A 16336-nucleotide genomic window follows, 5' to 3' on the forward strand; every position below is an offset into this window, starting at 1 on the left:
ACATACACACTCACCCCTGCAAACATCCACACTGCAGAGAAAGGTCAGATGATTGACAAAATTAATCGAAATGGCCAAGTTAAACGCTAGCATTTCAGCGCTGTCAGGGGTGGCCCTGGGGTGAGTCACTCATCTCCCCCTAGTGGTGATGTCAAACATTGACCTAAAACATGACGTTTTGTAACCCACCCATTATGATCAGAGGACAACTTTACAATGAATTATTTGACTTGAGTTCTTTATTTGTATGGCTTGTGATTGAGAAAACATTAATAAATGCAGGAGACCATGTTAACTTGTTAAAAAGGAGAAATACCTTTATTTAAGACCATTAAAATAAATACTATACAGAATCCAATGTAGAAAAGTTGATACATGGCTTCTGTCTCAAAAAGGTTAACAATTTCATCACATTTTTAATAAATTCATTTAAAAAATAGCACTGACCATTAACTCCCCACATACCCTCAACCCCCACCCTCCCCATGACAGGCATTTTTTTTTTAAACCATGAACAGAAACAAAGACAACTGTATAATCTCTATATACTCAATCATTTGCAGTTTGGTCCTTTCATTGTAAAGACCCCTCCAACATATTTTGGTGAGGTAGGTTACAAAAGTGACACACCACCCTTTCAAATCGGATATTTCTGAAAATCAAATAAACAGAAAAAAAAAACAAGTTGTGACAGTGCAGGAAAAGAGGCAAATTCTCCACATCTGGTATACCTCAAGCCTCCTCCTGCCCCACCAAAAGGTAGGTCTCATAACAAAATCATAATGCTACGTCACAACTTTTTGACCATACAAGATAAGCAGTATAAACAGAATCGCACAGCAGAGATCAGGGAAAACATTTTCATACTCATTCATGATCGCTTTTTCTATACAAACTTTTTTTGTTTCATCATTGAAGCCCAATACCTGGCCTCAACCCCCTCCCAGAGTGATGATACCAATTCTTATATTTTGGATGCATTGCAAGTCCTTGTTAAGTATTATTCTGGTACATAACACTTTCAAAGCCCTGAAGGTCCGTATAGTTGTGCAGCTAATGCAGAACTAGAAACAAACACACTGAAAATAAAGGCCTCAGCAGCCTTCAACAGGGGAAACTGTCAATTGCCAATTTACAGTTTTCCCATTTCACAAATGCCACAAAGTTATCAACTGGGCATATGTGGATACATCAACCACAAAGTAGTTTTTTCCAATGTCCAATATCAGGGATGGGGGGCCGGCAAGGATTGACAGACTCGACGTATGGGCAATGGTAGGAATATGGCCCAGTAAGAGCAAAACTAAAATCAAATAGATAAATAGAATTGAACAGGCCAGAGGGGGAGTAGGATCGGATTACACCATGGGTGAGGAAGAAGGGAGGTGGGATCTGAGGGAGACAGTGAGGTTGGGTGGGGGGGGAGACAGGGAAGGGCGGAATATTTTAGATCAAGTCAGCCACGTTCATGGGCATCTCCTCAACGGTGGTGTTGTAGAAGGTCTCAATGTCACGCAGCGTACGCTTGTCCTCCTCCGTCACCATGTTGATGGCCACGCCCTTCCTGCCAAAACGACCACCTCGACCAATCCTGAGAGGGAAGGGAGGAGTTAGACATTCAGTGGCTGCCTACACTCATCTAATCATCCACTCTGAACCAGACTTCAAGTCCTTGTCTGCAGACTTGATGGGGATTAATAAAAATCACATCCAGTTTCAATGACTGACCAGCAGAGGGGGCTGTTTTCAGACAGACATGGTAAGATCATGGCCCCAGAGTCCTGTGACTCCAAGAACACTGGCCAACAAAACGCTGACCAGTGACCAAGAGCCCCAGGGGATTCTGGGATCAGTTGACACGCATGGGGATCATCATAAAACAACCCCACCCTTACTGGTTCACTGTAAACACTGACCTTTCACATTTCATTGCAGTAATGGTAGGCGTAGAGTTATTAGGGGAGCAACTTCATTATTGGCATACATTTATTTAGAATCATATGAATGTGTATACAGTAGCTCAGGGTGTAAAATAAACATTGGGAAGTGAAAATGGATAGTCGTGCATGACAGGAGTTGTGGTCTCACCTATGGATGTAGTTCTCCCTGTTGGTGGGCAGGTCATAGTTGATGACCAGCGACACCTGCTGGACATCAATACCTCTGGCCTGCAGGACAGAGAGGGAGAACAGTCAGTTACATTGCACAACAACTAAATGGAATGTCTTGAGTAACTTAGGCAAGGGAGTGGCATCATGCTTGAGCCAGCACCGTTGAGCAATACCGGCTAGCGTCATAATGTATATTGCCAAAGGTTGAGTTTGAAATGTCGAGTTAGATGGTGAGTCAGTATCACGTGTAGGGGTTAATGAGTGGAAACTGCTATAAGTCGTGAGGAGGGACTGTGAGCCCAGTCACAGTGGAGAGCAGATTGGCTTCTCTGCCAAAGACCTTCAGTCCTGACACAGCACATACAAGCTGGGAGGAGAGGAATCTTTGGCTCAAATATGCAGTGGGTGGGGGGTAACAGTTTGTGTAACATTCATCTCAAAGTTCAAAGTACAATTGAATGTCTGCTTTAATTCCAAGTCCAATCACTAAGTATCGCTAAATATTTAAAATGAATGAAGTTAAAGACAAATGCACTTGGAAAGGCCAGAGTCAGGCTGCTCATTAGCCATTTGATCCAGCTAGCATCTCTTACCAGCAGGTCAGTGGTAATGAGAACTCTACTGGAACCGGAACGGAACTCCCTCATGATCAGATCTCTCTCTTTCTGGTCCATGTCTCCATGCTGGAACACAGCGCAAGCAAACATACATACATGAGCTAAAAGGAACAGGCTAGAAAAGAAGGGGCATTCTTTATATTGGAGAATGCAGGTGAAACCATCTCACCTACTCACATGCTGTTATTTTGATACAAGTCACAACCACTAATCTGCAAGACTACATCTGCACTGATGCATGAACCCTAGATTTAACCTGCATAGTTTGTGTCCATAGCATGAACCAACCTTTTTCCTCACTGAATAGAGGTGGCTGGGATGAATATGGCTCATACAGTCTTCCCCTGACAGATATAAGATCTGTGCCATTAGAGGACACAGCCTTGCCCAGTGACAGGGGGGGACAGTGAAGGTAGGGGTGTGTGTAACTCTTCTCACCAGAGCAGAGACTGTGAAGTCCCTGGCATGCATCTTTTCAGTGAGCCAGTCCACCTTCCTCCTGGTGTTGATGAAGATGACAGCCTGGGTGATGGTCAGAGTCTCGTAGAGATCACACAGGGTGTCCAGCTTCCACTCCTGAAGGGGAGACACAAGGTGAACACAACAGCATTACTGGATGACCTAACAGTCGTGCCAAATAGACTTTGAAAGCTACACTTCAAATGAACAGTCGTGGGATTCTTAAAATCATGTTCAGTTCCACTGTCAGGTTGTTACCAGCAGAGGGGGCTGTTTTCAGACAGACATGGTAAGATCATGGCCCAAGCCCTCTGACCCCGAGAACACTGGAAAACAAAATGCTGACCAGCGACCGAGAGCCCCAGGGGATTCTGGGATCAGTTGACACGCATGTGGATCATAAAACAGCCCCACCCTTACTTGTTCAGTATAAAACACTGACACCTTCTACATTTCATTGCAGTAAAGGATAGTAGGAATAACTGGCACCCAACTCATTTTCTTCCTTTCTCTAACACTGACTGCCAATGGCACTTGTTCTCAAAGGTGTTATTTACGACGACTGACATAATTGATTCAGTTAGTCAGACAAATGTACTTATTGTAAGTTGCTTTGGATAAAAGAGTCTGTCAAATTACTTAAGTGGTACCTGTGAGTTACTGCAGCTTGATTTAATTACATTGGTGCTATAGAAACCAGAATAGCTGCAACAGGGAACGTGGGCATCAAGCTGGACTAAAGCTAAACGAACAAAGGCCTCTGATGGGCTTTGTAGAATTTACAACCTTGTTTTTAACATCCAATTGTTTGCAGATCTTCACAAGTATCTCGGGTAAGGGCCAGGGAGGAATGTCTAAGTTGAGTTTGGACTGAGCCTCACCTCCTTCTCCACATTGATGTAGAACTGACGGATGCCCTCCAGGGTCAGCTCCTCTTTCTTCACCAGGATGCGGATTGGCTCACGCATGAACTTCTTGGTGACCTCCAGCACGTCCGCAGGCATGGTGGCAGACAGCAGGACCACCTGAGCAGGCACAAGACAGTGAAAGGTTGAATAGAAGTGAACACTGAGACACTTGTTCAGGGTTGGGATATGGTCATCTTCAAGTTCACCACAACCCAATGATTTCTGGTGCACTTTGAACACAATTGGTAAGAAGCTACCACAGCCAGAGGACAGGTGTGTTTTAATGAGTGTAAACTGCTATAAGTCGTGAGGAGGGACTGTGAGCCCAGTCACAGTGGAGAGCAGATTGGCTTCTCTGCCAAAGACCTTCAGTCCTGACACAGCACATACAGGCTGGAAGGAGAGGAATCTTTGGCTCAAACATGCAGTGGTTTGGGGAATTTTCAGTGAAAAACCTTCACTGACTGCTAGATGTCATCCATCTATTACAATTGCTGAACAAGAAATAGGCAGGCAAGTTAGCGGGATGGGGCTAATAAATATCAGTGTAAATTTGACATGAAATTAAAAACAATTTCTATCAGTTATTCTGCCACATACCTGTGTCTGGGGGCCCAGCTTCTGGAAGATCTCATAGATCTGGTCCTTGAACCCTCGGCTCAACATCTCGTCTGCCTCGTCTAGCACAAACATCTTAATGTATTTGGAGGCTGTATAATGGGAGGGAAGAAGGGGCAGTCAGTCAAGTCAGCACTACTATAAGTGTAACATCAAGTAGCTCGTAGTTTGTAGCATCAGTGCCATTTAAAGAGATGGATTATGATGTCAGTGCTCAAGCAACGAGATCCCTTTGTTCCCACTGGTTAAGATATCAATTGTCTGAGCATCAGAAGGACTAAGTTCGGACAACTAGCAATACAACCTAAATGAGCTCCACTAACCAGCCTAATAACAAAAGCGAAGCGACGTCACAAGTACAAGAGGTCTGTCAAGACCCCATCTAATGAATGCTGCTGTATTCAGCCAGTGTGAATTCTGATCATGGCCCCGGAGTCCTGGTGTTCCGAGCACACCAGCCAACAAAACGCTGACTGGCAGCCAGAACACTCAGGGGGTTCCGGAGTCAGTTGACACGCATGGATATCATCATTATACAGCTCTTCACCATAACTAGCTATGCAACTGTCAAACTAAAAGCCTCTAGCATTGCAGAAAGGTTCCTGCATTTGTTTTATATTAAGCCATCAACTAAACTTTAACAAGTTAGAACAAGTTGATCTACAAATTTATTCAAAAGACCAACTATATTTGAATATCAAGTATGAAAGTCAAGTGGCACACCCCTTGTAGTTTGTTGGTCTCTAAATATAGGGGCTGTAGAAATCTATAACACTCCATTATGTCCACTTTGAGGGACAACAAAACCTACTGTCAACCATCACCACTTACACAGGTATTTGCGGTTGAGCATATCAAAGACGCGGCCAGGGGTCCCCACCACTATGTGAGGAGCCTCCGCCTGGAGCTTCTGGACCTCACTACGGACGTTGGTCCCACCGATGCAGGCGTGGCAGGATGCCTGCATGTAGTCCCCCAGGGCCAGGATCACCTTCTGGATCTGAGGGGGAGAGGAAGAGGGTGTTGATATTGGTTTCAGTGATCTGAATACATGACGGGAATCTAGAAATCCAGATTAATTGGGAAACTTGTCCTGTGAAAAATAAATGCGTTTCAACTATGACAAGCCCACCTACTTCAGTCAACAAGAAGGTTGTCTGATATTGTGCCCATAGCATGAACCAGCCTTTTTCCTCACTGAATAGAGATGGCTGGGATGAATATGGCTCACACTTTCTTCCCCTGACAGATATAAGATCAGTGTCATTAGAGGACACAGCCTTGCCCAGTGACAGGGGGGGTAGCGAAGTCTACACAGTGGACTAAATGCAGGTCCCATTTAGACTAGGATAGCATTTCTCCATTTCCTCTGGGCCACTAAATGAGTCTTCATTTCCAAGCTAACAAGCCTCTGAGTTGGCCTATACAAGAGCTTGTAGAGGCTGTAAGATCAATTACCCCAGTGTGGGACAATAAAGCTATTCTGAATTTGAAAACTCTGTAGCCATACCTGCTGAGCCAACTCTCGGGTAGGGGCCAGGACCAGGGCCTGTGTCTCCTTCATCTCAATGTCGATCTGCTGCAGGATTGAGATGGCAAAGGTGGCAGTCTTCCCAGTGCCAGACTGAGCCTGTGCAATCACATCAAAACCTGGAGAGAGAGAGAAAGATATATGTCTGTTAGTGGTTCAATAGAAAACCATAGGGATTTTGCCCCAACCACTGCCAGCTTGCTTTCTAATGGATTAGGGCCAATTAGAAAAGCGAACAAAACAATACAAGTAACATTATACATCCTAGACTGAACCAAAGTGATCAATTTTAGTGATGGTGGCTACCATCATCTAACTCAGTAGACTACACATTAGTTAGTAGATCCATTTGCTTGCATCTGTGCCCATAGCATGAACCAGCCTTTATCCTCACTGAACAGAGATGACTGGGATGAATATGGCCTTGTTCTCTCTTCCCCTGACAGATATAAGATCTGTGCCATTAGAGGACACAGCCTTGCCCAGTGACAGGGGGAAACTAGTTACCATACAGAAGGTCCTGACTTGTATTAAAAAAAACTAGCAAGTCTCAATTTAGAATAGGAAGCAAGCTACCAGTTGATTTTCCTTGACATTGATCAAATGCACCTAAAGACAACTATTGCTTTGAAGCGTCAGGAAACGCTCAGAGTGTATGTGTATCTGAAAGGTGTATAGTATGCTTCCGGTGGTACTCACTACTCACCCTTGATACAAGGGAGGATGGCCCTCTGCTGGATAGCAGAAGGTTTCTCAAAACCGTAGGCATAGATTCCCCTGAGCAATTTCTCACGCAGGCTCATCTCATCGAAACTGTCCACAATCTGGGTCCAGTTGCTCTGCAAAGAGAAGCAGGGGAGGGGGTGGGAGAAACACAGGTTAGTCCATCGGAAGACATCTGAACAGTTGCACTTCATTTTACAGGCTTGTAGACAATGAAATAATTACAGTAAAAATGGCAAATTACTTCTTGGTGAATAAAAAGGAGGCAGGCACTACTTAGCAACATAATACCAGGTATTTACAAAAAATTATGGCAGTTCGGCACATGCCCTCAATCAAGTTTAAAGTCCAAGTGTCAGAAATATGTTTAATAGCATTAGTTTTTATTTTTAAATTGGTGCCTCTTCAAAAAACACTCACCTCGATGATGCCATCTGGCTCCATCCCTTCGGGGCCATTATCTCCCCTGTCTCTTAGAGACTCTCGAGGACTGAAATCAAAGGAGAAAGACAATTAGCAAATTCCCCAAGCGGGCAATGACAATGGAAGCTTCACATATGCATAGGACGCATGTCGGATCTTGAAAGAGCTGGTCGAAGAAATGCTATAACAACGTTGTTTGGTGGGGAATGGCTATGATTTGTGGTGACGTTTTGGCGCCATATGGCCTTGAACGCTATTGAAAAAAAAATATATATATCAGAAATAATTTACGGCCATTCCTTAATACTTTGAAACAGTCTGTAGAGGTTTTTAAAGATGAGGCCTTTTTGTTCTGTCTACCAGCTACATAGGGTGGGGGAGGGCGACATTTTCCGGGAAGAAAAAAAACTGCCCCGTGGTTGACGGGCCGCCATTTCTATTTCACACATTCAAGATGGTCGTATCTCACGGCCCGCAAGCCGGGGGTAGCTGGCTAGTTCACATCGGATATCTACTAAGCCCTTGCTAATCAATTACTTCTGTTTAACTACTTACAGAACTGTTTATTCGAAACCCAAAGTGTGAATTATTAACTCCAGCGTGATACGTCTCAACCAGGCTCGAGCATTAGCTAGCTAGCGATCGAGCCAGAGCCACGGATGGCGCACGCACGGGCCCCGCGTATAGGCCTTTTTTCCTTATAGCAAAGTCAGCGACAGCTATTACACTGAACGTCTCGACAGTTCACACGAAATTCACAACCCCGTCGGATTTGATTAAACATTCAGAAACCGTAGGTTAACTCGCAAATGCTTCCATCATGAGGCCTACCATTGTCTAACCGGTAACTACGACCATGTGCGTGTCACATTCCCCCTGACACGCTTGTGCCATTCAACTCAGGATAAAAAGCTGACCAGACACTTCTAGCAATGCAATTACTCATCATTGACAAAAACCGGTCACGGCACAGAGATATAGCAAAATCGCTGCAGAGGCCGAATTCGAGAAAGGTCGAGAACTGACTCGAAATCAAGTTCGTCACTCACGTGCTTGTCGAGACACCGGCATTGCCAGCGCTGATAAAATGTAGGCAGCAGGGTGATCTATCTTTGAACGGTATACCAGATGTGCTGTTCAAATTCGAAACGTTTTAAATACGAGTGTAAAAGCTGCCAATTAACAGAGTATAACGAGTGGAGGGACCCAACAATTCGTTTTTTGACGAAGAAGCCGGGTGAGGCCCTGCAATCGAATCGGTGCTAGCGTCTAGTCGTCTAGCCTGACTGTCAATCACACTTAAAAGCAACGATTTCGCATCAGCAATTGAAATAAAACGTTAAACAATGCTAAAACGAGAATTTCCTACTTCCATGACTGTTTATCAACACTACGCAACACATATTCAACAACATCTTTTCCTTACCTATCTTCATATTCAGCCGACATTATCACAAAGGAAGAGGTGGTGGTAGAGACCTTTTATATACGACAACGTGATGAAGAAAGTAGTGATTTGATTGCAGTAGCAACCGATCAATCAGCTTTGACCCCGCCTATTACGGTCTGTCATTGGTTCGCTCATACACCATTTAAAAAGTAGGCGTCTGCATAACTGCATTCATTTCCATTACAGTAGGCGGGACACAGTGCAGAACCATCCCACCGCATGTAACCATTGGCTTAAGTGAGTTTAAAGTCGGATTTCATTGGATGTATTTTCCCTCTGACTTTAATAGCGCTCTACCACTGACCCTAGATCTGCCCTTCCGGTCTTTCATACAACACCACCATTCTAAATGGGAATTTTAAACAGACCCAGGAACAGACATGTATGTATTCATGTATGTGCATCACATTTTTGGTAGCCCTGCCCGTATATTCCGTCATTCAGAACGTCGTCATTTCGCAAATTCCAGTCCTCCGGTGTGTCGCAATTAACAGAACATACCAACTTGGATTTCTGTAAGTCTCTGTGTGAGTCACACCTACATCATCAAATAGCCCCTGCATTTTAGTCACACACACTTATTCAATAATGGTGACCATGACCTGCGATAGTATTGTAAATGATTCACACACACACAATAAACTAAAAATTGACATGAGCATCCACCACCACACCCACCCTTCTATAGTGGTTCAAATTGCACCTTCACCCCTGTCCTAATGCAATCTGACCATTCTAACCTTTTTACAGAGCCATACTATAGTGTCATACATCATAAATATGACTCTGCTTTTCCCAGTTGAATCATTCTAGATCAAGGAATCACAGAAAGATCCCCCTCACTCACGCACACAGATCAGATCACACTAGTAAAATCACTTTAATACACAAAGTATAAGAGAGGTATCCACTTTTCATGTCTTCCTTGCCATGTACTTGTTTATTTTTAGCAACCATAATGCGTTTTAGAAGATATGAAACAGTCAATTATGTTCCATCAACTCCTGCCCAAGAGATATTAACAAAAAACAGAACACATACCTATCAACAAAGTCGTCTTAGTTACAAAAAAGAAGAGGGTAACACCACTGATACCATTCTGTAGCTGACAATGGTGATCCAATGTGAGTCAGACTTGGTAAGATTATCATTTATTCAATCAAAATAATGAAACATAAGTACTGTCCTCCATTAAAACCTTGTAACGATAAGCATAGCAACACGTTTACTGACAAAGAGAAAACGAGAAACGCAAGTTCAAGAATAACCACTGTTCCACTCCAAGCGCGTCCGTTTGGGCTGGGTCGGGTGATAGTCCATTGTCATTGATAAACAGAGAAAGAGAGATTCTCCCCAAGTCCTATTGTATGATGTGTCTTTTGTTTTGATGCACCATTTCACTGTAGTAACTGTCAGAGTTTGAAGACTTGGCCTCTGTCAACCACAAGAAAATAACCATAAACATGAAATAAAAACTAGGCTCGTCATAGGAGAGAGAGAAAGAGAGAGAGGGGGAGGGGGGGAAAAAAACAAAAAAAACAGGGCGAAAGGATAAAACACCCTCTGTTGTAGTTGTAGTAAACTCTCTGGATGTCGTCAGAGGAAAAAGTTCCTTGAAAAGTTCCTCTTTTCCTTTCCAGTCACTTGCTCACTCGCTCGCTCCCTCTCTCCCTCGTTCGTTCACTCGTCCGTCCGTCCATCCATCCATCCCTCTCTCACTACCTGGGTCCCTCTGAGGCGTGACGTCACAGCGAGAGCTTGCAGTGACACAGTTCTTTGTACATGAGCCTCCTGAGTTTGGGCATGTCCTGCTGGCCAAAGCTGAACGGCTGTCCCAACGCCAGACACTTGCAGTACTGGAACAAAGACAGAGGACATAGTTTGGAAACATCACAATGCTGGGTAAAAAGGACAGAGCCAGATAAGTAGGGAATCTGTGGATACACTGACTCATCATTGGTGTAAACAGAACTCGGATAACACATAGTAGTACTTATAATAATAACAATATAATACATGCCATTTAGCTGACGCTTTGACCCAAAGCAACTCACTTTCAGTGACGCATGGTAATGGAAGTAGTGGCGGGGGGAATTTTTTTTTAGTTTGTTTCCCCCATCGAAGGAGAACTTTATTATTTATTCCACAGATTGTGTTTAAAAATAAATAAATAAAGTTCTACATATGATTCAACTTTCCGATCATCAAATGAAGACAACAAATGGCAATATTAAATGGCAGTATCAAATCGTAATACTTAGAGAATCGCAATATGTATTAAATCACAGCCTATGTATCTTGATAATATCGTATTGTGAGATCCCATGCAATTCCCAGCACTAAATGGAAGAGTTTGTGATATACACAAGTTGGTCATCTTGATCAAGAGAAGGGATGTGAAGAACAGGAGTGTGAGACTTTAGTGAAAGCTCAGACCCACCTGGAGAACGAATGCACCACAGTCACTGTCGTTGTTTTGTCGACCAACATTCTGAAACACAGAGTAAAAATTAGACGAACCCGTACAAATATTATCTCACACACTCACACACACACAAACTTCATTCCAGTAGAGTAAAAGCAACTTTGGTTACACAACAGTATGAATCATTCTCAAGGCAGGCTCACCATTTTGAAATAGCCTTTCCACCCTGTAAGGAAATCTCGCTGGTCTTTCTTGACTGCCTCCGCTTGCAGGTACTTCGCAATGTGCTGGAAAAGTGCAAGAGAAAAAAGTGTTGAATAATAATACCAATTCAATTTGTATAGTGCTTGTCATTGAAACATTAATCTCAATGTGCTTGAATGATTAATTTAACTAAATACACATAACATTCTACACAAGTATGGCTCAAGAGGATATGCTTCAGAGAAGAAAATCATGACCGTCACTCATACTAAAACCTGTAAGTACTGTATGTAGACTGATGTCAGCAAACAACATGCATAATTTTTTTTTTTTTAAAACAGGCATAAGTTTACACTTATCCTCTCTGTGTCAGTGTTCTAGGTGTAGCGGAGGTGATTTGGAATCATGTTCTCGTGATGAGGTAGCACTGTCTGAGACATTCAAGTGTCTCAGACCTTGAGGATGTCCACTTGGTCTCATGGCAGGCGCTTGTGTCAGGAGACCTGTTTCAAGAGACCTGAGTTCAAACCCTGCCTTTCACATCACATGATGTCTCACCTTTGGGCAGCGGCGATTCAGAGTGCGTTGGGAGTCGAAGTAGGTGATGGCCCTGCGGGGGATGTCGACGCTGACCAGTGACCAATGGACCTCCAGGTGAATGGGGATCAACAGCAGATCCTTCTGGAAGATGTCCACCTGAGAGGGAAAAACATGTCTTTGTGTGTGAGATGGTCATCTTATTTGCAGTTGGGGGTTCTAGTCTGAGTTATCAAACACATGACAGGAAGAGAGGCAGCGGAAGAAACATATCTATTCACTGTATGTGTGGTCTTGGCTTGCTATTTGGGGGTTTGTGCTGTAAACTTAAAAATGCATTTGTCACTATCTGAATAAATGTCTTTGACTGATTGACTGAGAAAGCATCATGAAAACCTTCTCCTTTCCTTACACCTGCTTAAGTTAAAGTTATGTGCCATAATCAAAACTATGGGATGATATGGTGAGTGTGTCTTTTTATACCTAGCACCTGTTAAACAATAGATGTGTGTATACTAATGTGACATTTTCATTACTTACATTCTTTGTCCACCGCTTGACTCCATCGTAGCCTTTCGTCCTCAACTTGTCATAGAAGAAGCTGTTGAAGAAATGGACCTGGGAGAACAAATTTGGGAGAAAGCAATTAGATGCTAGAGAGGCAGGATAGTCTCATTTGATACACAATGAGAATATGTATCGTATGTATTCTATATTTATAAAAAAAAAAGAAAGAAAATTATTGTATTTCAAATGTCTTGTTTTCCCTACCTTCTCAGGCACAGAGTCCATCACCAGATCCCCATACATATTCATGACCTACAGAAAAATAAATATGGTATTACCACAATGCAACGCCTGTCTATAAATAAATATATAAATAGTATGTGTCCTTTGTAGACAATGGTCAGTACAGAGCCCCACCTGGTCGTTCAGCCAGTTCTGTCCATACAGCGTGCTCAGGTCATCCATGGTGAGGACGTGGCGCTTATAGTTCACACGGAACCCTCGCACCATGGCCGTGCCAGACGACCTCTGGTAGGACTGAATTAGGTGCTGCACCACTGTTTTCCTGTGGAAACATGAGAACAGAGTGCAGTCAATAACAGATCATTTGCGTTGGAGTTATTCTTCCTGGTTGGTAATTATTCTTCCTGGTTGGTAATTTCTGTAGTACACGGCTAGTGACTGAGAAAAGGGTAGAAGCACAGATGGTCAAAGTCATCTTCTGTGCAACATTTGAACATCATATTAGGAGTCATTTGAATCAACATCCTCATACTGTGGCCATTGTGGGTGGTTTCCTTAGCCTCAAAATCTCTGAGCACAATGTGTAGGAAGTGTTAGAAAGACTTCATTAGCTAGAGGGTCTAAAATTAGACTGGCATAAGAATTCTAGAACAGATGGATTCTGTTTACATTCCACCTAGTCTTTGCCAAGAGCTGAAGTCTTTTTATGATGCACATTTAAATGGCAGACATCAGGGACACCAGATTGTACAAGTAGATGGTGTGTGTGTGTGTTTCAGACCTGTGAGGCTGAGAGAAGCTCTCACTGAACATGTCCTGTAGTTTCTCCACTACGTCATCAACGTGGATGGGTATCAGGCTCCCATACTGCTGAAGAGATTCACCCAGGAAAGCTGGGAAAACACAATAACATGAACAGTCAAGCTAAGTCATACATGATTGCTGAGTTGGTTGCCCACATCATAGTTGGACAAATCATTCCAACAGAGAGAATCAATCAACATAGAAAATGTAAAAGAGTAGAACTGAGCTTGCCATGCCCTGATGTAACATTTATTTTTTACAGATTACATTTGTGAAATAAATACATTATTTTTTAGCTGTTTCATCATAGAAAATGATTTGAAGAGGTGGTCATTTCACTCAACAACCGTACTTACTATGCACACAGCTCATGTGTTCCTCGGTGAGGGCGACCTCGATAGGTTTCTCCCGCACGGCAGAGTAGGAGGTCTCTGGTTCCCTCCTCCCTCTTTCCCCCATACTGCCCACCTGGCTGGACTGGTACTCACCTGAGTAACCGTTCAACCGGTCGTCTGCAGGGATGACAAAGTTATAGTGAGCATCTTCTAACATCTCTCTATTGTCATAACCACTTTAAGCCATACACTTCTCTCATCTCCTCAGTAAATCCAGTTCAGAATAGACTGGCATCTTATGCTGTCAAATGAAATTGACATTTCCATAGAGAAAAATCTGCCTACATAGGCTTGTAATGACACTAACAACAGTGGCACAGCTTCCTGTTGGATTCTGAAGGTCAGATGATAATCCCCTTCAAGGAGATGAAAGTTTATTCCTTCATTCATATCTCACCTCTCTCAGACCCACTGAACCTCTCCTCCTCTGACTGGGGGCTGCTCAGGCCCTGGTTCCTCCTCTGCCGGTTGGCATAGAGGCTGTACTGGCGCCACCTCCGCGCCCTCCTGTGCCCCAGGGTCCCTACCCACTGGGCCCGCTGGCGCCAGGTTTTCCAGTGCTGGGTCAGGCGGAACCGCAGGCCCGCGTGGGAGCGGAGCTTCTGCCAGCGTCCCAGCCTGCGCTGCCTGAGCCCATTAAGCCGAGCCTGGATAGGGATTCTAGGCACATTCCCTGCTTCATATTCGGCCTCCTCGTCCTCTTCCTGTGGTAGTTCTCGTTGCTGGTGATGCCGATGGTCTGATAGAGATGTGGTCGGCATGTCTGGGACCTCCCATTCTACCTCCGCCTCCTCCCCATCTTCCTCTTCTTCTTCTTCTTCTTCATCCCAGCTTCCACCTTCAAAATCAACCTCCTCTTCCTCCTCCTCCTCTTCAGCATCCCCATCATTCTCCTCCTCGTCCATCTCCTCTTGCTCCATGTACTCTGAGGCATCCCAGACCCTCTCCTTTTGCCCCAGTTTCAGGTGCATGGGGCTGGGCACATGGTGGGTGGAGGTGGGGTCCATGAGGTGCCCCCCAGGGATACCTCCACCCCCACTGTCCTCCTGGCCCACGGCCAAGCCCAGCTCACCCTGCCAGCGGTTCTGAGCTAGGCTGCCACCGCTGTCTCTCATTGTCCACGGGCACCCCACGACCTGCGCCAGCTCGTCGCCTGTGAAGGGAAGGAGAAGAAAGGGGAAGAGCAGAGAGGTGAGATGAAGAGAGAAAATGAAGTGATAAAACTATACATGCAGTAAATCTATGGGTTAATTATATGTGCAAGCTTGATTAATAATGGCACATATACATATTTTAATGTGTGGACCATATTGGATTGATAACTACATGGGCACATAGCTAGATCACAATTTGTAAGTCGTATTGTGCTTTAACAGCTAGTCACTACAGTCATTATAGCAAGAAACTGACAATTTCCTTAGTCGTGCAAGAGCCGATTAGTAAACCAATTAATCACGATAGCCAAGTACGTTGCTTTTTAGCAGGATGCACAGCTAACGTTAGCAGGCTGTGAATTGAATGAGTTTACTGCGCTAGTAGCTAGCTAGCTTACTACCAATTGATACGCCCCTTGAAGGCTCGACGGCCACACATTTAAAAAATGTCATTCACAGGTGGATCATTTGGAGGTAAAACAACTGGTCGCAGGAGTGGTTATCAAGCTAATCTGTGGGCTAAGCTCAGTTTGGCGTGTGCAGGAGCTAGCCTGCTTGCTAAATGAGGGACTGACTAATCTCTGGAACGAAAACGTTAATTTAAACGTTCCATAGTTAATATACAGGTGTGTAAATGTAACCTTCATAATGTTAATACAAATCATAAGCCCATGAGAGAACGTGTATACATGCTTAGAAGCTAAACAACTTTTAATTTGCACAACGCTTCATTCCATTTCAGGAATTAGACTGATCCCCGAATGAGAAGATGGAAAGCATGTCATCTTGATTCGACAGTTTCTAACCCCCTCCCCCCAGCCCCCCGAAGTCAAACTTCCAAACCCCCTCTGTTTTGCAGCCCACAATGTACTGATGAATGCACGTCGTCTTGGCCATTGCATTCTTGGTGAGATAACTAAATAGAAAAACGGTGGAAAGCAAGCAGGAGATAGCTGCGCTAGCTATGCTAACCAACAACAAAAATATACCGGAACGGTCTATCGTACTCGTGTCAAGGATAATGCAACTTCACACTCACCGTTAAACTGCAGTTTTGTGCGAATGTTGGCCTATTTCTGATGTGAAATTCAACGTTTGCGAGGTATGTTTTCAATTCTATTTGGGTATCGGACCAAAACATACGCTATTTTCTGTTAGCTAAACCTCATTCAATGAAGACAGGTGTAGCTAGTGAAGCAGTCGTCACATCCCCCCCCATCTCTTTCC

The 16336-nt window shown here is 43.9% G+C and overlaps 2 protein-coding genes across 3 annotated transcripts; both read right to left on the reverse strand.

The window, feature by feature from the left end:
• Positions 1 to 291: 291 nt before the first annotated feature.
• eif4a1a (eukaryotic translation initiation factor 4A1A) lies at positions 292 to 8847 on the reverse strand. 2 transcript variants are annotated; one of them, XM_083678972.1, is made up of 11 exons: positions 8817 to 8847; positions 7388 to 7457; positions 6951 to 7083; positions 6224 to 6363; positions 5545 to 5713; positions 4696 to 4805; positions 4069 to 4212; positions 3167 to 3304; positions 2705 to 2794; positions 2089 to 2168; positions 292 to 1591 (listed from the first exon to the last, which is right to left on the reverse strand). In XM_083678972.1, the coding sequence occupies exons 1-11, from the start codon at positions 8837 to 8839 to the stop codon at positions 1447 to 1449; spliced, it is 1242 nt and encodes a 413-aa protein (XP_083535098.1). In that variant the 5' UTR covers positions 8840 to 8847; the 3' UTR covers positions 292 to 1446. The 2 variants fall into 2 exon arrangements, with proteins under 2 accessions (XP_083535098.1, XP_083535099.1); XM_083678973.1 differs by lacking the exon at positions 8817 to 8847 and having other exon boundaries at positions 6944 to 7083.
• Positions 8848 to 9748: 901 nt separating this feature from the next.
• senp3b (SUMO specific peptidase 3b) lies at positions 9749 to 16281 on the reverse strand. Its single transcript, XM_083675215.1, has 11 exons — positions 16149 to 16281; positions 14353 to 15108; positions 13917 to 14072; positions 13538 to 13649; positions 12931 to 13078; positions 12778 to 12825; positions 12547 to 12624; positions 12028 to 12165; positions 11469 to 11552; positions 11281 to 11331; positions 9749 to 10696 (listed from the first exon to the last, which is right to left on the reverse strand). The coding sequence occupies exons 2-11, from the start codon at positions 15068 to 15070 to the stop codon at positions 10586 to 10588; spliced, it is 1644 nt and encodes a 547-aa protein (XP_083531341.1). The 5' UTR covers positions 15071 to 15108; positions 16149 to 16281; the 3' UTR covers positions 9749 to 10585.
• Positions 16282 to 16336: the final 55 nt, after the last annotated feature.

This window comes from Argentina silus (genome assembly GCF_951799395.1).
Source record: "Argentina silus genome assembly, chromosome: 1".
NCBI classification, from domain to species: Eukaryota; Metazoa; Chordata; class Actinopteri; order Argentiniformes; family Argentinidae; genus Argentina; species Argentina silus.

What these genes read in the sequence shown, in the direction of transcription:
- senp3b (XM_083675215.1), bottom strand. Translation starts at nt 15,070, where the DNA reads ATGAGAGACAGCGGTGGCAGCCTAGCTCAGAACCGCTGGCAGGGTGAG. An exon ending in TCAAGCGGTGGACAAAGAAT is followed by an intron (nt 12,166 to 12,546) that starts GTAAGTAATGAA and finishes TTTCCCTCTCAG; the next exon opens with GTGGACATCTTCCAGAAGGA. An exon ending in TGAATCGCCGCTGCCCAAAG is followed by an intron (nt 11,553 to 12,027) that starts GTGAGACATCAT and finishes GCACTTTTCCAG; the next exon opens with CACATTGCGAAGTACCTGCA.
- eif4a1a (XM_083678972.1), bottom strand. Translation starts at nt 8,839, where the DNA reads ATGTCGGCTGAATATGAAGATAG. An exon ending in ACTTCACAGTCTCTGCTCTG is followed by an intron (nt 2,795 to 3,166) that starts GTGAGAAGAGTT and finishes GCTGTGTTCCAG; the next exon opens with CATGGAGACATGGACCAGAA. An exon ending in TCATTACCACTGACCTGCTG is followed by an intron (nt 2,169 to 2,704) that starts GTAAGAGATGCT and finishes TCTGTCCTGCAG; the next exon opens with GCCAGAGGTATTGATGTCCA.